This window comes from Aptenodytes patagonicus, chromosome 2 (assembly GCF_965638725.1).
Source record: "Aptenodytes patagonicus chromosome 2, bAptPat1.pri.cur, whole genome shotgun sequence".
Classification (NCBI taxonomy): Eukaryota; Metazoa; Chordata; class Aves; order Sphenisciformes; family Spheniscidae; genus Aptenodytes; species Aptenodytes patagonicus.
Genome location: NC_134950.1, coordinates 22709893 through 22736324, shown reverse-complemented (window position 1 = coordinate 22736324; position 26432 = coordinate 22709893). Strand labels below are relative to the sequence as shown.

General features: G+C 40.8%; 1 protein-coding gene across 32 annotated transcripts in view; it reads left to right on the top strand.

Annotated features, from left to right (window-relative positions):
• Positions 1 to 721: 721 nt before the first annotated feature.
• The window catches only part of RIMS2 (regulating synaptic membrane exocytosis 2), a 515547-nt gene continuing 489836 nt past the window's right edge, over positions 722 to 26432 (top strand). For 13 of the 32 annotated variants that reach the window (XM_076329298.1, XM_076329297.1, XM_076329268.1 and 10 more), the window contains exon 1: positions 723 to 1279. In XM_076329298.1, the coding sequence (XP_076185413.1) occupies positions 1110 to 1279 (170 nt within the window). In that variant the 5' untranslated portion in view covers positions 723 to 1109. Of the gene's footprint in view, positions 1280 to 26432 lie in introns of all 32 variants that reach the window. The other 19 variants (XM_076329269.1, XM_076329275.1, XM_076329292.1 and 16 more) reach the window with 4 other exon arrangements.

Below are 26432 nucleotides of genomic sequence, written 5' to 3'. Positions count from 1 at the left end.
GACGGGCCCCGCCGAGCGGGTGCCCCTTTCCGCCGGCCCCCCCCCCCCCGGCAGCCCCGGCGGCGGGAGCAGCGGGGGCGGTGGCCGCGCAGCGTCTCCCCGCCCTCCCCCTTCGCTCGCCCCCGGCGGCCGCCGGGCTCGGTCCTCCCAGCGCGCCGCCGGCGCCTTGGCTCCTCCTTGTCCTTCCTCGCGTGATTTTTATCGCGTCCATTTTTTTGTGCGGGGATAAATAAATAAATAAGGACCGCTGCCGCCCCCCGCCGCCCAGCCCGCGCGGCGCCGCTAGGGGCGGCAGCCGGGCCCCGCGCCCCGCGCCGCTCAGGTGGGGGAGGCGGTGGGGCGATGCGGGGCCCCCTCCCGTGACTCCGGCTCTCCGCCATGCCACGGGTTAGGCGGACTCCATCCCGCAGCCGAGAGGGCACCAGCCAAGCGAGGCGGCGGCAGGAAGCGGCGCGGCCCGGCCGAGGAGCGGCGGCGGGAGGCGGCGGCGGCAGGCGGGCGCGGCGCCCCGCGGCCCCCTCCATGGACGGCGGCGAGGAATTATGAGCCGCGGCCGGGACTGGCGCTCGCCCGCTGAGGCTTCCCCCGCTGCGCGCCCCGGGGCGCCGGGGCTCCGCTCTCGCACGCCCCCCGCCTCGCCCCCCCGGCAGCCTCTGCCCCCGTCTCCTGCCCCTCCCGCCGCTGGCTCCGTCCCCCCTCTCTCTGCTGGGTGCTCGGGGTTAGGATAATCGCGCTCGCACCCAAACCACAGCGCTCCCGCTCCCGCGGCTAATCCTGCCCTTTCCCCTCTCCCTCCCCACCCCGCCTCCGGCCCTTCCTCTCCCGGCGCTGCCCTCTCCCCTCCCCGCTCCCCCTGCTCGCCCCCTGGGCCTCGCCGTCCCCGTCCTCCCCGCTGACCCGGCGAGCCGGCGGCCGGGTGGGTGCGAGGTCGGGGCTGCCGGCCACCCCGCCCCTTCCCGGCGGGGCCGTCATTAGGCTGCCGGTTGATTACAGGGTATTGATTTGTATGTGCTTCTCCCGGCGCCGGCGGCGGCCGCTCCCGCTGGTGCCGCCGCGGCCGCTGGAGTTAGGGCAGCGCTTCCCGTAGCGGCGGTGAGCTCCCACCAAACATGTCGGCTCCCGCCGGGCCCCGGGGCGGCCCCGCTGCTCCTCAGCCTCCTCCGGCTCCTCAGCCCGAGATGCCCGACCTCAGCCACCTCACGGAGGAAGAGCGGAAGATCATTCTGGCCGTCATGGACCGCCAGAAGAAGGAAGAGGAGAAGGAGCAATCCGTGCTCAAGTAAGGGCGGGCGCATCCCTTCCTCGTCCTCCCGGCCCACGGTCGCGGGCGCGGAGGTCTCTTCCCCGGCCTCGGGGGCGGCACGGCCGGGGCGGGAGAGAGGAACCGGGCGGCCGGGGGCTGGCAGGGGTGTCTCTCGCCGCCGGCCGTGCCCCGGAGGCTGCTCGGCGCCGGGCGAGTGTGGGGCACGGCGGGGGGGACCTGCCGCCGCGGGAGCGGGCAGAGACGGGGCCGGGAGGCCGCCGGGCCGTCAGGGCGCCGCGGCCCGGGCTCGCCGCCTGCCTCAGCCGCGCTCGGCGGGGCGGGCGGCGGCTCTGGCTCCGCACGCCCTGGCGCTGGTGGGGGCAAGGCGCCCAACATGGCCGCACAGGTGCCGTTCTCACCCGGCGTGTGCCATCAGGAGGAAGGGGGGGTGGGTCGAGGCGGCGGTTGGCGCCGCCGGAGGGGGCGGATCGGCGGCATCGGGCCCCGTGCCGGGGGCGCGGCGGGCTCCGGGCTGGCGGCGGCGGCCCTGCCCGGCGCTGGCGCGGCCGCCCGGGGCGGAGAGGGACCGCCGGGGCCTAGGCTCCGGCCGTCTCGCTGGGTGGGTTTGCCACAGCCGCCATCTTCCCCCGACAACGTGTCTGCCGCCCGCCCCCGCCCCGCTGCTCTTTCCAAGCGTGAGCCCCGGCGCCGGAGGAAGCGGGGCGCCCCGCCGCCCGCCCGGCGCGGGCATGGGAGGTGGCGACGGCGCGGCTCCAGCACGGGGGAGCTGTCCGCGGCGGCGGCCCGGCTCCAGCACCGGGAGCTGTCCGCGACGGCGCCGCCCCTGCAGCCCCGCGCGGGGCTGGGCGGCCCCGGCCCGGCGGCGAGGGGTCTCGTCCTGCCGCCGCTGCCCGGGCGCGGCGTGAAGCACGGGGCGACGGGCAAGCGTGAGCTTCCCCCTTGCGCTGTGCCTCAGCCGCGAAGGGGAAGCCGGTCTTGTCGGAGGCGCGGGGGTCCTGCTCTGGCGAGCGGCGTGGGTCGCGTCCTTCCCTAGCCTGGCGGGGAGGCACCGAGTAAACTCAAGAACAGTGTTCTCCCTCCGTGGCGGAGTAATCGCGCTGGCTTCTAACGGCTTAAAAATAAGCAAAGCTACTACTATCGTGGACATGACTCTTATGAGTGCGGTGAAGCTGAAGCACTAAGCGTTTTTTTATACCAGAATTAGTATTGTGTCCTGGGCGTGTTAATTGCAGCTGGCCCTTCACACTCAGAACCTGGAAGCTGTCTTCTGGGCTTTAGTTGCTGACTTTGGAAGTCTGTTTCCAAGATTCGTGGCATTATCGTTAGCGTCATAATGAAAACTTTAGACATCATTTGTGTGACAGCTGCTAAACTGTGAGGTGATCTCCTAAAAACATTTCAATGTCTGTTTAAAAAGATTTTTTTTTATTGGGTGAACATTTTGAAGAATGCCAGTGTAATGTAAGCACTGGAAATAAAGTGCCATACCTTGTTTTATCGCTACCTCTCAGTCTCATGCTATACAATTTACTTGCTATTGTGACACTTTTATTTTAAAGCAGTTTAGACTCTTACGTTGCTAAATTGTGTGGCGTATCAAAATAAATGCAAATTCTTGTCTAAAATTTCTGCACTCTTAAAAATCGTTAACAAAGAAGGAAATGGAAAATTATTCAAGTTGCAGTTTAAATATATAGTAATAGCATTACAGTTTTAAGGAAGGCTCCTGGCAACTTCTGTTGCAGACAATAATATTTATGATCCAATATAAAGTACGATTTCAGTATGATACTAGGATCAGCTTGAACTGTTGAGCTTACAAATGAAGAATAAACTGTTCTCAAGTAATGACAAGGTAAAACCGACTTAAGAAATGAAACAGAACTATTTTCATTTGTAATATTCACAATCTTGGAAGCAGACAATGTACAAAAGAAAGGTCTTCATCAAATCTAAAGACAAACTATAAACTTCATGTGGGGTTTAGTTTCTCATTATGTGTCACTAAAGCTTCCTCTTGAGTTCTGTGTAAGCCGTGAGGGAAATGGTGTGGCGTAAAGTTTAGACACAAAGGATAGCCTGAAACACCTCTCTCAGGATAATGCTGTTGTCAATGGAATTTGGACAGATGGCCCACAATATTTTATAGGATACTGAGAAGTGATCTCGTGTCAGATGAATAACTCACCAGTTTCATTTTTCTTAAAGTGAAGTGGCTCCTTGAACTATCAGGTACATGTTTATTCTGAAAATATCTACGGATTTATGAAGCACAACCCTGCACCAAAGTCATACCAGAGCTTGTTCTGCATTTTTAGGTAGATATTACTGAGTTTAATTCTCTTGACAGATGTTTTCCTTCTGTCAAGAGAAGAGAAAGAAGAAGAAAGAACCCCCCTATATTTATATGAATGAACTACTGTTATTGCATAAAGATAAATATAGAGCTAAATCCTGCAGTCTTTGTTCAAGTGTAATTCTCCTCGAAGGCAAGCTCCTTTTGAAGTGGAAGGTATTTTTGTCTGACTAAGCAATAAAATTGTGTCATTTCATTCCATGGAGAAATATGGGAGGATAAAAAAAGATGCTGAAAACAAGAGTTGGCATTTAGAGATATTATCACAAGAACTGTACAAATGTTGTAGAAAGGGGCAAGCATGGATTTCCTCTAATTTTTCTGATAATTTATCGTGATTGAGTGTCAGTATGAATGGCTAGTCCCTGGGCTCTACTTCCTTTCTCCATTCTATTTCTATTTTGTGCTTTTCAAATTCTTTTGCTGTGCCCATCACTGTGGTATTTGAGCATCTTCCAAAAGTGCATTAAGTAGTGTGACTCACATCTGTAATGTGGACTATTTATTCTTTTCCTTTCACTCCCTGGGGTAAATATGTGTGGATTTAAAATAGATACATAAGTTCTTCTCCTTATGCTTGTTTTACTCTTTTTGGGGAAAGGAAATGCAGATGGTATTGAGTTGTAATCTGTAGCAACTAATAGTGATTGGGTCAGCATGAATTCTTGCCAGGATTTGCTGGAACATGATGGCATGGAAAGCAGAAGCTTTCCAGATTTGCTCTCTCCTTTGGCCTGGTTCGGTCTGTGAAATGCGCCTAGCTACAGTTGTGCCCTGTGTTCCTGTGGCAGAGCTTCCGCTTTAAAAAGGAGGATGGGCAGCAAACTCTGCTGCTTCCACTGTCTCTCTTCTGGAATTTTTGGGACCCTTGGAGTGCATTTTGAATGTCATGTGCTAAGACGGTGCCTTTTTGACAAGGTTATTGAATGTGTATTTTGCATAATATTTAATATGCATAACACATGACACTCAGAGAGAGTGAATTTATGTCTGTACACTGGGTGTAAGTCCTTCTCTGCTGTTACAGGAATATTTACATATTTTCAACTTCTATATTTGTGGGTGTTTTACTTTCATGCATATAGCGTAGAACTTTTGATGATGCCTTTTCCTTTACATTACGCACATCCTTTCTCTTATAAATTCTAGTTTTGTGTGTGTAAGCTTTCTAATGGATTTTAGATAGCACATTTGCTCCATATGGATTGATTTATGGGACCAGTCTTGTGCTTTTTTACTTTTCATTTGTACTTTATTTCTATATCAAAGGACTGGCTTGAGAGGATGCACACAGAAAAAAGATTTGTAGAAGATGCTAGGATGTTGACATTATTTGTAAAGATTTATGTTTCAGCCTGTGTGATGTGCATATACGCTTTTCTACTTGCAGTATCATGAGTTTCCAGCTCCTTTGCCTAACTATTCTGAAGATAAAATGCTCTCCTTGTAAAGTCAGACTCGCAGCTGTGAAAATACATGCATTTCCGCTTTTCATGGGTATAGACAGCTTGGCCCAGTAGAAGACAAGTTTTCCCAAGAGAAATTTCATTGTGAAATCATCCAGCTTTTCATATATTTGCAGAGCATCACAGGTTTAACATGAGGTCCTTATAAAAGTTCTCTTTTGTATGTGTGTGTGTCTGAAATCAGCTGGCATTGTCATCTGTTTTATCCAGGGGGAGAAGACAGATGGAAACACGGTGGGCTAGCTAGAGAATGGTGGCTCTCTGTTAGCCACCACTGTCAAGTCCAGAGTAAGCTTTAGGAAGGCACAACTGACTGCAGCCTTGCGTGTGCTCAGTTGCTGTGTCCGTGATTGCACAGCCATAGTAAAAATTACGTAGCTACACTGACTGAACCAAAATCTCTGACAAGCGGACCTCAAAGAAGCTACTGTGTGGGCTCTGTGGGGCACTGTGGGTGAGACGTGGGGCAAGATGCTGGGCCTGGGGGAGAGGAAGCAATAGATTGATGTCTGTGAGTCACAGAAGTGTAAATATCCGCCTCACAAAGCTATTGTACTGCTTTATAAATAATTATCCTGCTTTATAAAGAATCAACTCTGATTTACACTGCTTTAAAAGCATTGTACTTTTAGGATTTGGATTTTGGGGCTGGAGGGATGAAAGAGATGTAGGTGGTGATTATTGGTTTTGTTTTTTGAAAATAGAGATATGTATATGGGAATTTCCAAAGTTTATAGGGTAATGCAAAAAGATTTGCTTTTGGCTAGATAGTAAACTAGGACTCCAAGCAACGTTAGTTGTTTAAGTAAGTTATGCTTCTATAACTTACACTGCGCTTTGTCTGAATCTGGAGTGCTGATCAGAACAGTCCATTGCTACACCACTCATCATTTTGCTCTTGTTTCTATGTATTATAAAATAAAATATGGTCAAGGTGGCTTTAAAAGTAATAACTTTATGCAGTGTAAAGTAAGTGATAGTGGAAGTTATACAAACATATATAGTTGAGGAAGGTAGCTGTCCCCTGCCCTGCCCTCTGCCCTGCCCTTTTCCCTTCCTACTACCTCATTCTCTGCTCCCTCCTAATATTCTTTATCATCTCCCCTTTCTTTTGTTTTAACAATTTGTACTGAGTTTTAGGCCTCTCTCAAAATTGTCGTTATTCCTTATTCTTCTCTCTTACCACATGCTTAGATATTTTATGCTGTGGATAATACTTGTTAGGAAGTTATGGCTTGTACCATTTGCTCTTCAAGAAGACCCAATGTTTACAACTGTTCTCTAAAGCATCTAGCACACTTTTGGGCACTGTCTACAAATAATAGCAGTAGTACTTCCTCTTAGTGACTAAGCAGAATGTATTTGGTGATTATGCAGACTGGCAGTTACACTAATTACTGGGTTTGCTAATGTTAATGTTGGGTAAAATTTCAGAAGACTGCAATAGTGCTGATGTTCCTGCATTCGAAAAGTACAAGCAGGATGGGTTGGATGTAGAAAGGCCTGACATCATATGGGGACAAAAAATAGAAAAACTGATACAGGATTTAGTTAATAAAGAACCCAAAAAACAGTTATTTAACACCAGCCAGTATGTGCTTTCTGAAATCTTGTCAAATAAGTCTGCTTTTGCATTCTTTGAAACAAAAAGAAGAAAATATTTAATTTTACATCTTAAGGACAAGACCGTAGATCATACTTTAAGGCGCTGGGACTGTATCCTAGAAAGTGGTGACTGAGTAAAATTCAGTGGTCTCTGGAAGTGAGGTTAGGGGGCTGAATAGTCCATTCTGGATTTTGTCTGCATGCATCTGTGAGCTGGGTAACGTCTAAATAACTGAGGATGTCAAATAATTGATTTTTCCATTGAAACAACAGCTTAATTAGTGTATGTATTGTAAGTGCGAAAGTACACAGAAGTGGTAGGTTACTACAGAACTGATATAAAATGTTTTTACCCTGCCAGTGAAGTTTTAAAATACTTGCAGCATATTCGAAGTTCCATAATAAGGAGGAAAAAGTAATATAATGGTTTGAACTTTGAAATTTAATCCAGTGGAATGTGAAATTAGCCATGTATATAAATGTTCAGTTTTTATCTGTAAGGTAGACTTGACAGTCTTGGGAATTTTCTTCAGCTGAATGCCACCTCTCACCCCTCTGCTTTACTGCCTTCCTTAAAGTTTTACTGTCGTATTCACAGTCAGTCAGAAGGCTATGAAAGTTTCTAAGTCCATTAGGCCTACCTTTTCCAAGAAAGATTTTTTTTGTGTTGCTGTCTTTCCTTTTTTCTGACCATCTTCTCTGATGGCTTTTTTGACAGGAACTTGGGGAGATAAAACCCAAAGGAACACAAGAAATGATGAGTTATGATCTCTTCTATACTTGTTTGGCTGCAACAGACATTACACCTTTACAATGAGCTTTGAGGTGGGGATGATTTTTTGAGTTAAGATTAGATCACGTGGGCTGTCTTAATCATATGTCTTACTATATCATGGTTAATAGCTACAAGTTATCATAGGCAACCTAATCTCTTTAAAAGTGAGCAACAGTGAGTCATCTTAATTTAGACTCATAAGCGGGAAGAATCTCTTTAAATACTAATTGTTTAAAAATGGCATTCAAAACCAGTTGTCTTTCAGAGAAATTAATTCATATTAGAAATCTTAAGTTCAAATCAAACCACATTGTTTTCAATGCTTACTGAGTTTAGATTTTGTCTCTTTTGCAGGGCTATGTGGTGTAACAGGAGGAACTGTTACATCCTTAAAGTATAACTGTCTGTTGAGGGTATATTATAGTTTATTAATAAGAACAGTTTACTTCTAATCTGGTAGTGCTTTTGTAAACTCAATAAAGTCCAGCAACTGCATCTTGTGATTTGTTAAACTTCTGGTGATACAATAAAATTGCAGAATCAGTGCTGTGCTGAAAAGCTGCTTCTGCATGATATTATGTTTGACTGTTAAATCATGTTGTTTCTCCAAGGTATTGTCTTGAAGCTGCAAAGGCATCAGTCAGGACTGAGATTATAAGAGTTAATGTAACAGCACAAGACTGTACAGGGGAGTAGTAGTGCATTTAAGAAGTTAATACCTATCATTTTTGGAGAGTAAGCATTCAAAGTAATTTATACTGTTCTCTGCTGTTTTCATTGAAGGTGGAAGATAGTTCTTTTATAGTCTTGAATTCAAATATCAGCTGTCATCACATTTCTCTGCCTAAACATGTTTGCAGAGTGATCTTAGTTGCATATTGAGAAACTGAAATAAAATTAATGCATTTTGATAGGGGAGGAGTTTATAATAGTCTGCTTTAGGTATCTTTTGGAGTTTTGAAGTTTTGATGTGAGAGCCTGAAGCATATCTTTGATTTAGACTTTATACTCTTTTATTAAAACCATAGTGAGAGATCCTATTCTAGCAGGAGTTAGCAAGAGCTGAACTTGTGTTTCAAAAAAGTCCAAGTGTTTCTATTTAGAAAATTCACAACGAAAATCTTTAAATAAAACATTAAAAAGTTATTTTCTTTTTACTGTCTCTATGGGGTTGGTTCTTTCTTCTTAAGTGTCATATGAAGTTGTTTAAATACTTCCTGATAACTTATTCTTTCTTTATTTAACATTAATATTTTTAAGGTGACTGGTTTCTGCTAGCAAATATTGTATTGTATTTGAACATAGAATATCTCACAGGTCATATAGCATTACTAAGTATTTGATATAATGTGGCATTTTGGTTCTATGTATTTGTGAGGGCAGTATTTCTTTAGAATGTGTATTATCTTAAGCATATGAGGGATATCAAATGTTTTGACCTTTAAATAAAATTGTTAGTTAGAAGCAGTCAGCCTTTTTTGGAAAATGTTTTGCAACCATTTTTCATATAACTTTTCAGAAATGAGTACTCCAGTGTGTCAGCAAGAAATCTTTTTCGATATATGGTTACTCTAACTCTTGGTGCATTTATACATTTTTCTCTTTACAGAAAGGATGAATGAGAAGTAATGCTTTTAAAGCTGTTTAAAGCCCAGGTAGCACATAGGATAATAGAAAATAAGGCTGGTTGGGACCTCAAGAGGTCTCCCAATTAATCCCTTGCCTTGAGGTATGACCAACTATAAGATAGCAATTCCTGACACTTATTTGTCTAATCTAGTGATTCCCAACTGTGAGGGCCCACCTCAGTAGTAGGCTTCATGGCCGAGGCAAGGGTACATAACAGACAACACACACAATTTGAGCTAATCAGCTCTGCAAGAGCTGTGCTGCCTACATAGGAGAAGGTGAGCAGTGGGCCGAACAGATTTTAGGGTAAAGCTCATGGATCCAGTATGGAACTTCTACAGTTTTTTCAAACAACAGTTTACTACTGAAAGGTATGAGAACAATGAATCCAACTACTGACTTAACCAGGGATGGAGATTCCTTGAACTCCCTAAGTAATTTGTCTCAGTTACTCAGAGTCATTATCCTTACCATTAGACTTTTTCCCCCACTGTTAAACCTAAATCTCTTTCCTGCCATTTGCTACTTACTCTGTCCTCATTGAAAATGCAGAGCGGTTTGTCACTCTTCTGTTTGCAGCAATGTTTTATATATTTCACAAATGTGATCATATCTCCTCCTGTAGATTCTCATAATCTCCTTTCTGTAGACTCAACAGGTCATGTTTTCTAGACTTTTGACCATTCTTGTTGCTGTTCTTTATATACTTTCTAACTGATCTTGTTTGAAATACAATGTCCAAAACCAGATGCAGTATTCCAAACAAAAGTATATGGGGAGAGCACAGGGATTAACACCATGTGTCTTGCACAGAACACTTTCCTTGTACAGTCAGTGTCATGTGTGTTTGGGTTTTTTGTTGTGATATAGCATTCTGGACTCATGGTCAGCTTGTGATCTACTATACCTTCAACATGCTTTTCTGCAGGACTGCTGTTGAATCAATCATTCCTCATTTTGTATTTTGAAGTTGATTACCTCAGCTATGCATAGTGTTTGTCTTCATCCTTGTTGAGTTGTATTCTGTCTGTATCAGATGCCTCTTATGAATTTTTGCATTAGAGTGCTTAAATAAAATGCACAAACAGCCCTTGGAGCAAGAACAAGGATTTGCCTCTAGAGAGTATCCTAATCACAGAGCTATTTAGACTTTCTCGTGCTTGTCCATACATTCACATTCCTGACTGCACTGTTGTACAACTTCACTGGTAGGATGCAGAATAATCTTATTCCAGATTTGCCCATAACTTGTTTGTTAGGGAAGAAAGAGCTGTGTTCAAATCTCCTCAATCTGAGAAAGGTGTACAAGACAGATCTTGCACCTCCTTGGAAAGACATAACTGCTACACCATTGTAAGGGAAACAGTTGCGTCCTCTGCTATATTTATTCAGTCTGTGGAAGCTGTTGGCTTACAACAAATTTGACAAAAAAGTTGAGGTCCCAAAGATACTTAATTACTAAGGTTCTAATGAAAATAAGTAGATGGGTAGTGGAAAGGGATTGTCCACACTCCTGACTGTGGAAAAGTCTGCTCACACCATGTTACATACCAAGGAGTCCTTGTAGGGGAGAACCAATCATAGACATCAAAATAAATCGATCATGAGCTGTGAGTCCTCACGAAATCAGACTTCTTTAGGTTCAGCACTCACAGAATTCCTTGGTTAATGAAAACGATTGCCTCAGTTTTGGTATCTTTTTCATTCCCGTGTTACAACATTTAGAGCTTGGGTTAAGGACTGAGCCCAGGCAATCTCTGGAATTCTTCTGACCAGATGTGCACATCTACAGTGTAAGACATCTACATCTGAAATAGCTTAGATTCAATTTAAAGCAAATGGAAATGAAGAGGTGTCTTTAGGATGTGATCCATCTCATCTTAAATTAGACATTTCAAATAGGCTGGATGAATTGCAGAGCCTATTTCTGGCTATGGACTTAAGACAGTGAATGTGTCAGATGTAGAGGTCTACCTTGTAGACATCTTGAGCTAGGTAAGTTGAATCTCACCCTCAGAGTTCTGCCTTTGAGAGTAACTCCTCACTATTTGGTCTTATAAGAATGCCGTAGGCACTTTCCCTACTGGCACTGACTTTTATGGTTCTCTAGATTTCTTTAGAAGCCTGTTTGTCAATCTGCATCTTTTGCTTATATTTCAATCAATTATTAATTAGGGCATGCTTATTTATCCATATCTTTACTATTTGAGACTCACTGCTGGGAACCTGAGTATGTTTCCCTTCTAGTCCAAGGTTATTCTTAGGATTTGGTATATCTTTTATACTAACTTCAGAAAGCCTTCGAATAATGAGATCTAAAAGAAGACCTAGGAATACAAGATCTTTCCAGCATGTGGGATTAAGCATACCTATCAACAAAAGTACATTGCAAAGAAAATCTTCACATGCATTCACCAATAAGAATGATTAGTGGATATTTTAAGCCGGAGGATAGAATCTCATAGGTGAAGCTAGTCTGATTGCTAGATGAGAAGTTACAAGCACAGGATTTGTCTACTACTTGTAAACTTAAAACAGTGTAACATTAAGACCCAAAGAAAACTCCATAAACTCAATTTAAGTTGATAATTTCTTTCCATAACTCACACACTATCTCTCTTTTGCTATGTATCAACGGAAGTTAGAGACATTTCAACATATGCTTTGAATATCTTGAATATCTTCTATTCTTTGAATTTTAATATCTTCTATTCTTTGAATTTCTTCTTTTCTGCCAGTTAGCCATTGCTTTAACAATATTTATTTAGCTACTGTGTATTTGCAAGTGGATAGGTCACTTTTGATAGTTGTCTGTTAAAAACATACTATTGAATTGCTATGCATTCTGAATTCAGCACTTTCTTGCTTTAAAAGCCTGGATAAACAGGTATCTGCAAAAGATGTTTTGTGGTATAGAAATCAAATACATTTTTGCTGAATCAGGCCCTAAGACAGTTTGGGAACATGGGTTTTGATTCAGCATGCTTTCATTAATTTGGTTAGTCATTGCGATTATGATTCATTTCACTCTGTGTAACCGACTGCTGCACAGTAAGTGACAGCTGAACCATGTATTATCTAACAGCTAGAAAAATAGCATCACTGTCACGTTTAGAAGGCTGAGGATTATACTTTTATTGAACACGTGTTTTGTACTAAAGTTAAAATGCTTCAGGAAAAATCTTACTTTTTATAAAATACTTGTAACATTACAGATATGAAATATCACGGTAAACAATATGAACTGTTTAAAAGTAAGAACTCAATTTTAATTTATGAATAGAATGAAGCTTCTTGTTCTGATTTTTAATAATTTATTGGCTTTTTGGATTGGTTGTAAAATTATGCCTGTGGAAGCTTTGCTGATAGTCTGATTTACATATAAGTGGTAGGTTTGAGGAGCTAAATTTAACTGAATGGGAAATACTTCACAAGTGCTGGTATTAATTCCATGCTAATATATATCACATCAGAAGACATTTCAAGTGAAGCAGGAATTTTAATTATTCTGCTGAACTTTACCAAAAATGCCAGGGAAATTCAAAAGTTAGCAGGTTGTAAAGTTAAGCAAAATCCCAATATGATTGAAAGAAAATTGTTTTTTTACCTAGTATCCACATTTCTTTTTAAAAATTGTATCTTCCATTTTTAAAAATATGTATCAGAAAATCCAAATATATTTTTTTCCTCCCCTGTTTATGGTTTATCTGAAAAAATACTGTAGAGGGTGCTGTGAAGGCACTGAGCCAAGAAAAAGGTATTTTCAGGGTAGAATACTGTCATGGTTTAACCCCAGCTGGCAACTAAGCACCACACAGCCGCTCGCTCACTCCCCCCGGTACGATGGGGGACAGTATCGGAAGAGTAAAAGTGAGAAAACTCATGGGTTGAGATAAAGACAGTTTAATAGGTAAAGCAAAAGCCGCGCACAAGCAAAGCAAAACAAGGAATTCATTCACTCCTTCCCATCGGCAGGCAGGTGTTCAGCCATCTCCAGGAAAGCAGGGCTCCATCACGCGTAATGGTCACTTGGGAAGACAAACGCCATCACTCTGAACATCCCCCCCTTCCTTCTTCTTCCCCCAGCTTTATATGCTGAGCATGACGTCATATGGCATGGGATATCCCTTTGGCCAGTTTCGGTCAGCTGTCCTGGCTGTGTCCCCTCCCAACTTCTTGTGCACCCCCAGCCTACCCGCTGGTGGGGTGGTGTGAGGAGCAGAAAAGGCCTTGACTCTGTGTAAGCACTGCTCAGCAGTAACGAAAACGTGCCTGTGTTACCAAGACTGTTTCCAGCACAAATCCAAACCATAGCCCCATACTAGCTACTGTGAAGAAAATTAACTCTATCCCAGCCAAAACCAGCACAAGTACAGAGAAAGTACTTGGTATTTGAAAGTGTTGAATTCTTCTGTCTGCTTGATATTTGAACATTCAGGTGGCTGAAGATGAATGAAATTTAATGGACTATAGCTGAGCACTGATGTACATTTATATATTTTGAATTTATTTAGGCATGGTTGGAAGATAAGTTTTTTTAGCTACTTTGTAGTGCTTATATGAACATGTCTTCCGCAGAATTTACCGCGTGTTCTTGTCTAAAACTTGGTCTGAGTTATATGTTTGAAAAGCCTTTATAACACAGATATTCTCTTGTATAAAAGAAGCTTTTATTTGGAGAAAGACAAAATAAACATTTAGTTAGATTTTTAACTATTAACTATCTCGAATGGTTGTATTTGTTCTATACAAACAAGAGTGATAATAATTGTAGAATTAGGCCATGATCACACTGACACTTGTGCCCCAACTTAACTTCTCAGACATAAATAACTATTTCTTAACTCAGTAGGACCAGTTATTTTCAAGTAAGAGATTCATTAATTAAAAGGAATATGGGTTAAAATAGTGCCTTTGTTTTGACTTTATAATTTTGCCTAATAACACTTTAAAATAATAAAAAAAAAGCATTCACTGAAACTAGAGTTTCACTATGGAAGTTGAGTCATGGTTCAATAGTTAATAATCAGTTTGGGTTTTTTTTAGTTTTTGACCATTGTGCACATAAAGAATATACAATATGCTTTGCAAATTACAATATTTACTCTTGTAATAAGAAAGGATTTCCTGAAAGTTTACCAGTAAAATTCATTAGTTCAGTGGGTCATTAAATAAGTAAAGGCACTGTTGTATATTTTTTTGTTGTTATTATTGAAATAATTGAATGATATAGTCCTAATTTTATTCTTAGGTTAAATAAAAAAGAGTAGTTTAGAATTGGTAGCATTTTTTTGTCACTCTTCATAGCCACAAGGTTTTTCTTTGACAAGGGCTTAGGAGTGTTTTATTACTGTAATTCATGAAAAATTTGTCTTTCAAAGGGACTGCTGTTCCTAACACAAGTGAGACTAAGCACTTCCTTAATAATGATGACCTATTTAAAAACAGCTCCTGCCTCCCATTGGCACTGCTGGGTGTTCAGTAAAGCTGCCCACAAGAAAGATGGTGGCTTGTGTTAAAAGAGGGCAATTGCCATTAAGTATCTTTTATCTTGGACATAAATAACTTTTATCCAGTATTTATGAAGTTACTGAACGGTATTATCATGATGTGGAAGGATGTTTATACAAGAGCTCTACTGTGCATTTCCATTGCTTAATATGTTTGGTCATCATCAGTATCTTTTTTAGGGATGGTTTGAACATCTGCATAATAGTTTTTATATTTATGTTACTGAAACGTATTCTAGCCTTAGTTTCAGTTTAATAAAGTTTTTCTTCAAAAAATTTCTCCGTGTGTGAAACAAAGGGAGGAAAGGATTGTTATTGAACTCTTGTCCATCAACCCAATTATTCTTTGCCTTTTAATTCATAGTTAGGTTCATATTGCCATAATAAATGAAAACTTACATAAGAATTTATACGGAAGCATGTAACTCACTAGATTCATAACTAAAAATTGTATCACTTCTTTTTCGGTATGGAGTAAGTATTTGTATTGGGTTTATGTGTCCAGGTGTTGGGTGGGGCTGCAGGGGTGGCTTCTGTGAGAAGACACCAGGAGCTGCCCTCATGTCAGACAGAGCTGGTTTCAGCCAGCTCCAAAATGGACCTCCCACTGACCAAAGCTGAGCCCATCAGCATCACTGGTGGTGTCTCTGTGATAACATGTTTAAGAGAAGATAAAAAATGCTGCGCAGCAGCTGTGAGAGAGAGGAGTGAGAAAAATGTGGGAGAAACAGCTCTGCAGACACCAAGTTCAGTGAAGAAGGAGGGAGAGGAGGTGCTCCAGGCACCAGAGCAGAGATTCCCCTGCAGCCCAAGGTGAAGACCATGGTGATACAGGTTGTTCCCCTGCAGCCCATGGAGGTCCACGCATGGAGGACCTCATGCCAGAGTAGGTGGATGCACCCTGAAGGAAGTTGTGACCTCGTGGAGAGCCCGCGCTGGAGCAGGCTCCTGGCAGAAACTGCGACCCATGGAGTGAAGCCCATGCTGGAGCAGGTTTTCTGGCAGGACCTGGGGCCTGGGGGAGGACCCCTGCCAGAGCAGTCCATTCCTGAAGGACTGCACCCCATGGAAAGGACCCACGCTGGAACAGTTCTTGAAGAGCTGCAGCCAGTGGGAAGGACCCATGTTGGAGCAGTTCATTAAGGTCTGTATCCCGTGGAAAGGACCTCATGCTCGGACAGGGGAAAAGTGTGAGGAGGAAGGAGCGGCAGAGATGAAGTGTTATAGACTGACCACAATACCCATTCCCCATCCACCTGCACTGTTCGGGGGGTGAAGGTAGAAGATTCAGGAGTGAAGCTGAGCCTGGGAAGAAGAAAGGGGTGGGGGGAAGGTGTTTTTCACTTTATGTCCACTGTCCTACTCTGTTATTAATTGGTAATAATTTAAATTAATTTTCCCAAAGTGGAGTCTGTTTTGCCCATGACGGTAACTGGTGAGCAATCTCCCTGTCCTTATCTTGACCCACGAGCTTTTTCATCTTATTTTCTGCCCTGTCCTGCTGAGGAAGGAAAATGAGAGAGCGGCTTGGTGGGTGTCTGGCAGCCAGACAAGGTCAACCCACCACAGTATTTTGGAATTATATTTACAAAGGCTAACTTGAGCCTAGTGACACGACTCTTCCTGGGTTCCCTGTAGAATCAACGCAGCAAGAGGAAGAGAGGCTTCTCCAGAAGGCAGCTCTAAGGAGCTAAATTCATCTCTGGAGCCCCGGGCAGTTCTCTGCTGTCAGTGCAGCACAGGCAGCTCCATTGCCAGCCCAGCTGCTCCTTCCTGCCTCCATGACACCATCATGGCTCTGGTGCAAGTGTCTGCTGAACTGTCTAGTGAAACTGCTTCAGGGAAGTTAAGCTATTTTCCCCTTCACAATTTTGGCAGAGCATTTTTTTTTGAGCTACAAAAAGGAACTGATCTGGTTTACTTTACAGTCCCACAAGCTGCTGAGCTAGCACAACTGGGGAGGGCTGGGAGAGATTAGCTACAGTACTTATGGAGTTTCTGGGAGCAATGGACTTATTCCACTATTATTTCCAGTCTGCAATGACCGGTCACGTTGCAGTCATTGAGAAAAGCAGCAGTCGACACTTACAAAATCATTTCTGGTTTTGAAGGTGCCATTTGAGGTCTATGAGTCAATGCAGCCAAAATTAGTGTTCGGAGCTTTTCTTGTGAAGAAAACAAGGAAAATGCTCATAAAATTTTGCTGTTGAGTAACTGGAGTTGGAAGACCATTGTCGGTGTTAGTTCAGATAGAACTAGGTTTTGTGTCTCCATATCAAACAGCATATGCAGGTTTTTTTCTCAGACACTTTTAAAACTCTGGTTTTCTGACATAATGGAATAAGTTTGTTCAGCTCATAGGACATAGGAAAGAAAGGAAAGATGAAATTGCTGCACACACAAGCTCTTATATTTTCACAGGTGACCGGACACTCTTTTTATTGTGTAAAATAATGGGAGAGCTGCTTTGCCCCTAGTATTTCAGTTTTTGTATGGAGATAAGACCTTCTGATTCTTCAAATTATGTGATGACTTTGGCTCTAAGTTTGTTTGCAATTTACCTGAAATATAGGCTACATGGATATTTTAAAAAAAGAGGACATATAAATAATTTTGTTGTAATTTAATCTGTTATTAAAACATCATTTTAAATAGTGAATCCTGTATATGATAACAATTATGATTGAATTTCAATATGCTAGGGTCATGAACTCATGAACTACTGAAAGTTTGTAACATTACACAAAGAAACACAAAGTGTGAACTTACCATTGCTACTGTCTATGCCAACACATAAGAAGATAGACCTTGCATCAAAGCATTTAATTTTTTTCTAATTGTAATAAAAGTAATTGATTCTGCTAAGTTATAGACTTGCAGACTTACTTGTGCATCTGATATATAGCCTCATTGGCTTAATTGAATTTTTTGAAAAAATGACTGTTTGAGAAACATAGCAATTAAAAATATTACCACGCTAGTAGCAATTTTCTGAATGCCTACCTAGCCGTCTTATTTTTAAGCAATGCTATATTTAGAGGGACATTTCATTCTTTCAGAAGAGAAATAAATCTATAAGGACTAGGACTATTACGTAGGACTATTAAATATTCACATATTTTGTACTACTTGGTTGCTAATATTAGCCCAGTATTCATTAGGAGCTACATTCTACTATTGGTTAGAAATTTTTTTTTCTTTTTTTTTTTCCTCTCTTGGATTGCTATAACAGTCATCTTTGATCTGCATTTTATTGAAAAATAAAACAGCTGTCCCCTTTCTTATGCCTCCCCTCTAGAATGCTGGCAAAAATTACTACAGAAACAATATTTTAAAATATTAACATGTGTTATACTCCCAAATGAGTGTGATGGTCCTCCTTTCAGAATCCTGCACTCTTCTGGAATGATTTGCTGCCCCCAAATATGAATACATTATACATTTTTAAAATGTCATATTCACTCAGAAGCCAGCAATTTTATTAACACTAACTTCCTTTTGAACATTTTTTCTATAAATATCAGACACAAATTTCTGGAGGGTATAGTAGGCTTTTACTTTTTCAAAGGTTAATATTCAGACTGTCGCAGTGGCTGGTTCAACACATGTCCAGTGTCTGACTCGATTACAGTGACTCCATTACTGGTTTGTACTGCTGGCTTGAATGCTTGTGTTATTGTAAAATGAAATACTAAAAGGTCTTTTCTCCTAATGCTGTATGTAAAGAAGATGCACTTATACTAGATGTTTCTCTGTAGAAAATGAGGATGGAACTTCAATAGAGATCTATCTGAGATGATAATGGAATTATTCTGAAAAAAGGAAGACATTATGGAGGGCATGTTCATCTTAAACAAGAGTGTTTTTCCATCCAAGAAGTGATATATTTCTTTCAGTGCTCCAAATATGTTTTAAATTATATAAGTGCTAGTGTAATATTTTCAATGTTACTGACATTTAGGTTATACAAGATAGGATTTTCCAATTTTTGTAATTTTATATCCATTTTATATATAAAAGTGTACTGGGCGATGACCATTTAAGTCTGTCCGTCCTATAGATTTTGATACAGATTAATTTTAAATTAGACACTTTCCCCAACTCATTTTTTATGGATGGAGCTTGTAAGAAAATATTTGGGTTAGACCATATCACTGGCAAATAAAACACTTCATAGCTTTTTTGTGATGCTTTCCTGAAAATTTTGTTTCCATAATAAAATGATTGAGCCTGATTTTGGTTTAACTTGCATTCTTTTATTCTGTTATAAGTCTACTGATGTCATTAGATCACTTCTGATTTAATCTTATTGTCAAAGAAAAAAAATTAGGCCCATTATTCCTCATCATTTATGTCAAAACCTATAATGGCCATGTGGGAGGGAGAGACTGCAGACAGCCTCACTCCTGTCCTGTAGAATTTGAGCAATGAATTTGTAGTTCCTGAACTGGCGTTGCTGCCTGTGGAAGAGCGGAGAGAACAGGAATCTGAAGTGAGGTGTCGTGCCCATCCTGGGGATATCTTGAAACAAATAAAAACCCATTCTGTCACGTTGGAATCGTATTCTTTGGTCTCGTAAGACTTCTTCTGTTCTCACTTGATACAGAGGACCCTTATCGTATTGTCATAATCACTGTACAGGCTTCCAAATTTTTGCTACGTTTACTGTTAATACTGCTTGAGCTGGAGATGTATGTATTGAAAGCATGGACTGTAGATTGGCTGCTAATATTTTGCTGATGTCTTTATTATTCTTACACAGTAAGGTGTTTTCTGGTAATTTCTGCAAAGATTGATACTGTTTTCCCTTCTTTGAAGCGGATAAACATCATAATGTCTAGTGTTCCACTAGATGTAGATAAGTGGATAAAATCTGTAAAATAAATACAGAAAAGTGAGACAATTTGCCCAGAATGCCCTAGCAAGAGAGTAAAATGATGGTTATCCTTTATAACTACTGAAATTAATCAAGCTATTCTCTGTATGTTAAAAATGAACTTACGAAGTAGTGAAGAAGTTAGCAAGCCTTGTAATGTCAGCACTGCTTCTGTTCACTGTTGCTTCTAGAATTTTTTCCTTTTTTTTTTTTTTATCTTAAATACTTCGTTAATCTCACGCATCTTTGCCTACTCTGCTACTTCCAGATATTTTTGTGTAACATCACTTTGTGGAATACGCACAGTAAAAAGGTTAGCATTTTAATAAACAGTGAAACTAGCGTACATTCCACAAACATGATAAAGCTTTGGGGTTAAAGTTCAAGAATAATCACATGTGCAGCAAGTATTGTGCTTACAATAATGAAAAGGGAGTTGAAGGAAATTGCAACTTGGTATCTATGCTTATGACATCATCTTGCATATAGATACAGCTTTAGGTTTTTATTTGTTTGCAGTAGATAAAGGGAGGACAATAGACCTTTCAGTGCTTCTCGTTCTCTCTTTTTTACAGCCAGTTAACTAGCCTTCAAGAGCATGCTCCCTATTTGAGTCACTTGAATCAGTTTTTATACAAATTTTCCCAGAATCTAAAAATATTTGAAGAATACTTCTGATTTAAAGCTAAAAGAAAGCTATTTAATTAATGAAGTGCAAAGTAGAAATTATGCATGCATTTGTCTAGTACTAAAAATCTAAAATGTCCTCTGTGAGTGTATATATGATTTTTATGAAAAGTGACAATTATTTTTGAAAAACAAGCAATAACAAGTCAATATCTTTTGGGGTCTCATTAAGAAAATCTTTCTGATTGAAAGTTTTTACTGTCTGTACTACACTATAAAACACTTCAGCGCTATTTTATCTGTAGTAGATAATATGTAAAAATAGTCTTATTGTCTTGAGTTATCTTTGTCCCTATATCTTTCTTTTAGCTCTTTTTGGTGGCAAATCCCTATATGTCTGTTGCTAAAGGAATACATCTTTATGGGTGCTAACAAAATTAACTCCTGTCTGTAGTTAAATTTATCCAGTTTAGTCAAGTAAGAATCAAAGTACAGAAATTTGAAAAGGGCATATTTAATTAATGTTATTTCTAACAGTTGGCGTTTGATAGCTGAAGCTTTTTTTTGCACTGTCAGCTGCACCATTTCAAACTGAAGTGCTGTTTTTAATTTGCTTGTGACAGACAGCCATGCCAGTCAAAATGCGAGAGCCTGGATGCTATCAGTTTCTGTTCATTTGCTTATTCACTGCCTTGCTTTGCTACAACCTACTTGTGCTCTCTCAATCTGTCAGACACACTTAAAGGAAGTTGTAGTCTACATTTCTACACTAGTTTTGTTTTCCCACGTTTCCTTATTTTAATAAGCTGTTTTATCCAGTTTTAGTTAGAGCAGATTGATCTATATTCTTCAGAAGATGGATCGATTGAGTGAAGGCGCCTGTAAGAATGACGCCAAAATGCTGAACGTACAGTGAAATCACCCAACCCTCTTTCTGACTGTACTGAAGAGGGATACAAAGCTCTTTTCAGGGCCAGGAAGGAGGCCTGCTACGCTTCATCTCCAGCAGCTTTGTGGGTGTTTCCTGGGCAGAGGTGGAGAGGGAGTTGACCTTAACATTTGTTAGCAAGTTTTGGGATTGTCTGCACTCTCACAAAGAAGGAAGTGATTAGAAACAAGAACAAATCTGACTTAGATTATCCCTTTGCACTCCCAAAATACATTTTCACAGCCTTGAACAAATGCTGTCCCTGAAGCAGCACAAGTAGGTTTTATTCCTTTCTCTGGGCTTTTAGTAAAAATAGAGCAAACGTGCATCATCCACGAGACTCGTATCTTAATGTGCTCATCTTTGTCTCTCTCTTTCTGCTTCTGTTATTTTCTGTCCTTGAGGAAGGATGTCATTATTGCAAAAAGTTTTCAATGGGAAGGTGGCCATACATTTTAAGGGGCATATGAATTTGAGCTCAGTCTAGTAGTTGAAAATAAATAGTTGCAAAACTTGTGTTCCAAACGGAGAATACAATTCTCAGTACTGCGAATCCAGGAGTTTCTCAGAATACATTTCCCAATATCTGCAGGTTGGTACATGTTCCAGTTCTCTGGATCCAGATATGCAACTCAACTTTGAGGTTTTACTCCATAATAGGACAAAATTAAGGTGTGTACCAATTCTCTCCAGTTCCTGTGTGTCCTGGTTTCCACAAAAAGGAAGCATCGCTGTGTGCACCAGGTGAGGGCCATGGCATACTATAAAAAATAGCTGGTTTGGATGATTCAGAGGTGAGGATATCTGGGTCCTGATGCACAATGAAAGATTTGTTTAGGTTCATCCCAAGTCCTCTCCTGAATTCCATTACCTGCAGTGTGCATTGCATTGTAGTATCTACTATCTATGTCGTATAGCAGTATCTATAGCAGCAAAACCTGTAGTTTGCCCTGCAGTGATGTTTTTAACCATAGAGTGTGTGATGAGGTGTGTTCTCCCAGGTTATTCTTGTTTGACAGGGAGGTTGCTGAATTTTATACAAGTTATGTTTTCTCATCCTCGTTAAAAAAAGTTGAAGTAGTCTGATCAGGGAATGATTAAAGCATGAATCAGAGTGACAGTGTCCTCATTTGAAAAGAAAAAGTGCAGCCTCCTGGATACTTAAGGTTTTAAAAACACTCTTTGCCATCAGTACAACTGTGCCTCCAGGAGAAATGAAGAACCCAGTATGACCCCATGACTGTGCACTTGATAATCATTTCACTCTTAATAATCTAATCCGTCCATTGTAATGAAGCAATTAGCTTGCTGTGCCCCTAGCTGTAGTCTAACAGTGAATAATGGCATTTATTCTTATTTTAACAGTTTTACTGTTGAATGCTATTAGGTGGGGTTTATTTGACCTGTCCTTTCAGGACTCATACACAGTAGAAAAAATCTTTTTGTAAGTCAGGCTATCTGTTGTGAGGACATTTATGATGGACGAATTTAGCTCGCTGCCATAAATTTCTTTGGGTCAGAAATAAAGGTAATATAACATTGGAGGAAAAAAAAAGGAAAAAAATAAAGAAAAAAAGGGCAAGGAAAGGAGAAACCACAGCACTAAATCTGGCTGCTATTAGTTCCTCTGGTTTCATTTGAAGTGATCAAAAGAAGTGATCTGTGACAAAGTATTACTCATTCCTGATCTCGTCAGCGAGCCTCAGAATCTTCCCTGTATTTTTCAATTTCTTTTATGGTCTAACACTCTATTTCAATATAGGTTATCTTTCTAGGGCTCTCTGTTTAAAATGGGAACAAACAAATGGGAACTTGTATATTTTTAAATGCGATAAGGGAAAGATTTTATTTGATGTGTTATATTTAAGGATAAAGTTTGTTTTGACTTTGCAAGAACTGAGTAGCACTTTTTCTTTCTTCATTCACTGTCTCTCTTTCAGACTTCCTTTCCCCCTCTCCCTTTTTTTTTCCTGCAGTGCTCATTCCTTGTAAGAGCTTTCTATGATACAGGCAGTTTTTGTCCAGTGCAGTTACAGTTACTCTGCTCCTACAATGACTTTTTTCTTCGTAGGAATGGTGTGCAGTATCAGATACGGCATTCAGGAGATGTGAGGAGAAGGAAAGCGGAAGGAAGAGTGTCTGGGTTTTGTTCAGTGTAACTGCTGAAAGGCAGATCCAGGTGGAAAGTGACATTAGGAAGTTCTTGAGAGGAGAAAGCACCTTTTTTGTGTGTAGAGTTTTCAAGGTTTTATTTAAGGTTTTATTTATCTTCAAACTCTACCAATAGAATTTCCTACTGCAGTGTATTGTGCAGAAGTACTACAACTGTGTCTGTTCTTGTGGGCTCCTTGGGATGTTTTCACATCCTCGGTAAGGTCTGGATGTACTCAAGGCTTCATTAGACCGTCTCAACTTTTTGTTGGGATTTGCATGTTCACTGAGGTAATGAAAAAAATCTTTTCCATTTTTGTCAGGATTTTTTTTTGACAGAACTTTTCATGTGCTGCTAGAAGCCAGACAAGTTTTGATATCTGGATTCTGCTGGAAGAAACCAGAATTTCTGCCAGTTCCTCTCCCCAACTCCTTGGCAGCCTCACTGGCAGGCTGGTGGGAAGCCGTATTCTGCATCCTTTGAGTCGTTCAGTCCCTGGTTCTTCAGCAACAGAGACAGCTGGGGCTTCCAGGACCCTTAGTTCTGGGCAGCATGTCAGGTGGCTTGTTGCAAAACCCAGACTCCCGATTAAACTGGGTCAAAAAAAGTAATTCTACTTTGTGGAAAATTTCTGAATTTTTGGTGTTCATTCTTCCATAAAACGGAATCACTGCTAGGTTTGAACCTTGTAGCTTCCTTTCCTTATGTGGCTTTTGAATGTTCTCCTGTATGGATTTTTTTGGTATCTCAAATGAATGTAACTCCTTTCTCTCTTTTACCTTTCTCTCTTCAATTGTTACAGAAAATTGTTACAGAACAATGTTTATGCCTTAAGAGTTCTCTCACAAATATGAATGAAAATATTGAATTGTTAAGAATGTGTGATCTGACATATTTCTTGGGTAAGAAAAACAATTCAGCCTAGCTAATCTGTACAGTGAGATATTATTATTAACTCTGACTACCTCTCTCTTTGCTGGGGACTGGAGTCTCCAACTAACTACTGAAACTACATACATCAACAATGTTTTCACCCAGAATGGGCATACAATGTTAAATTGTTTTTGTTCTATTTATCTATTTGATTAAAATCACTTGCTGAACAAACGCTTCATCATTATATGAATCTGACAGCATAGTGGGCTAAACCTCTGCTATAAAAACTTCAATATTGTCTATGCTCTATAGTGTTTAAATATTCTTTTCTGTGTATTCAACACAGCCAACAAACAAAATGTACTTCTAATTATTGTTATCACTTAACAAATAGCCTTCTGTTGTCTCATTTAGAACAAGAAACTTGTTTAACTCCTCAGAAAACTAAATTAGTCCCATGCTTAGAGAATAATAGAGAACAAATTTAATTGCCTACCTTTCCCTATTCTTCCTTATCTAATTTATATTGTGAGCAGTTGGGGGCAGCTTACAGGAGTTTTTGTTGTTTTAGAAGTGCATGTCTACTCTGGATTATGCTAAAATTTTTGGTAACTATTTGCCTTTCTACAAGATTTTTAAAATGTAACTGTGATTGACATTCCCCAGAGGAACTGCTCTTAAATATGCCTCTTTGTTTTCATTAATTTTTGGATAACCCAGAAGAGAGATCATGCTGAGATGATACAAAGAGGCAACAATAAACATTTATAAATGAAACAGGAGAATAGTAAATAACACTTAGAACTAACACCAATTTCAACCTTAAATTTCTTTGAAGGCTGCATCTTTTTTAATCAGTTTCTTTAAATATAACTGGACCTAATTACTAAGTCAGAAACATGGTGGATTTTTTTTTCTTTTTCCGTTTATCACCAGATATTATTCAAAGATATTAAGATAAAAAGTAAGCAGTATTTCACACTTTCACCTCTTTTTTAGGGGTTTTTTTTTTTTGGTCACTGTAACTGTCAGAATTTGAAAAATTTTTGAACAGCTTTCTAAAAACGATTGGGGCCTGAGAATAGGTCCCTTCTGTTTCCTGGTTTATAGCTTCCTCCACCATCTGAATTTCATGTCGGGCTCTTCTCCCAGGACTACTTTACCAGCGCACTTCCACAGGCTCAGACAGCTGCCCTCTTAGACAGGGGTCAACCTCTGAAAAAAGAAGAGGTAGCTGCACAAGGAGAGGCAAGAGAATAAGAAGGGGGATCTGTCTGAGCTATTCACAGATAAACAGCTTGGAGAAAAATGCAATTTCTCCTGTACTGGCTTTGGACTTTACTCCAAATGATGAAGAGTGAGTCAGAAAAGTATTTTGGAAGATGCTGATTTATGCTAGCTGAGGATGTGGTCTTACACCTTTATTATAAGACTAAATTACAGTCTACTCTCACTTCCCATGCTGGCATTGAGGAAATTACCACGATATCCTAAGAAAAACTGGAAGATTTTATTTTCGTATTTTCTCCTGTGTTTGTTTAGCATTCCAAATGAAAAAAGCTTGAAGCTTAACTTGTGGGTGAAGCAAATTGCTCATCTGTACTTGGGAGAATATAACTACTTCCCTCTCTTTTTCACCATTCTTGCTTCAAGCCTGAATGATTTTATGGCATGTTTTACCAGAATTGTGTTTATTCCTTGTTTCAGGCTACACGTGCAAATCTGTGTGAAAGCATGGAGCGCTATGGTGCTGTTGCTGTTGATAAAATAGCAAATAAAACCAAATTTGCCAAGATGGTTTCTTACAGATGGGCAGTCATTTTCTTGAAAAAGTTGGTTGTCTTTTCTGAAGATCCTTTAAACTGAGGAGGAATTTTTTGTTAGCTTAGAAATAATTTGTGGTGTAGTGATCAGTTTTGATGTTCTGAAAGTTTTTGGCTTCAGCCTCTGTACCTGATATCCAGGGCAGACTGAAAACATACAAAGAAATTTGGATCAAACTGGTCTCATTTATTCCATCTTGACAATTAAGGAGGCTGAACTACGCTGGTTTTACAGTTCCTTGTAGAGTGGGGAATGGTCTGGATTACCTGTGCATTGTAAATCTCTTTGAATTTATTGAATATATACCTTATTTTGTCTGACCTTTTCAATAATACAAAAGACAGAAAAAATACTTTTTTTTTGTGAATGACAGACTAAATGATTAAAATGTACAAACTACCTAACTGGTCCCCCTGGACCCATATCTAGGCTGATATCTTTGACAGTGGCCAGACATGAATGTTTAGGAAATAATATCTCAACAGGCATTTTCATAGCTATCCTTGTTCAGATAAGTTTTTGCCAGAATCTAGGACTTGCTGAG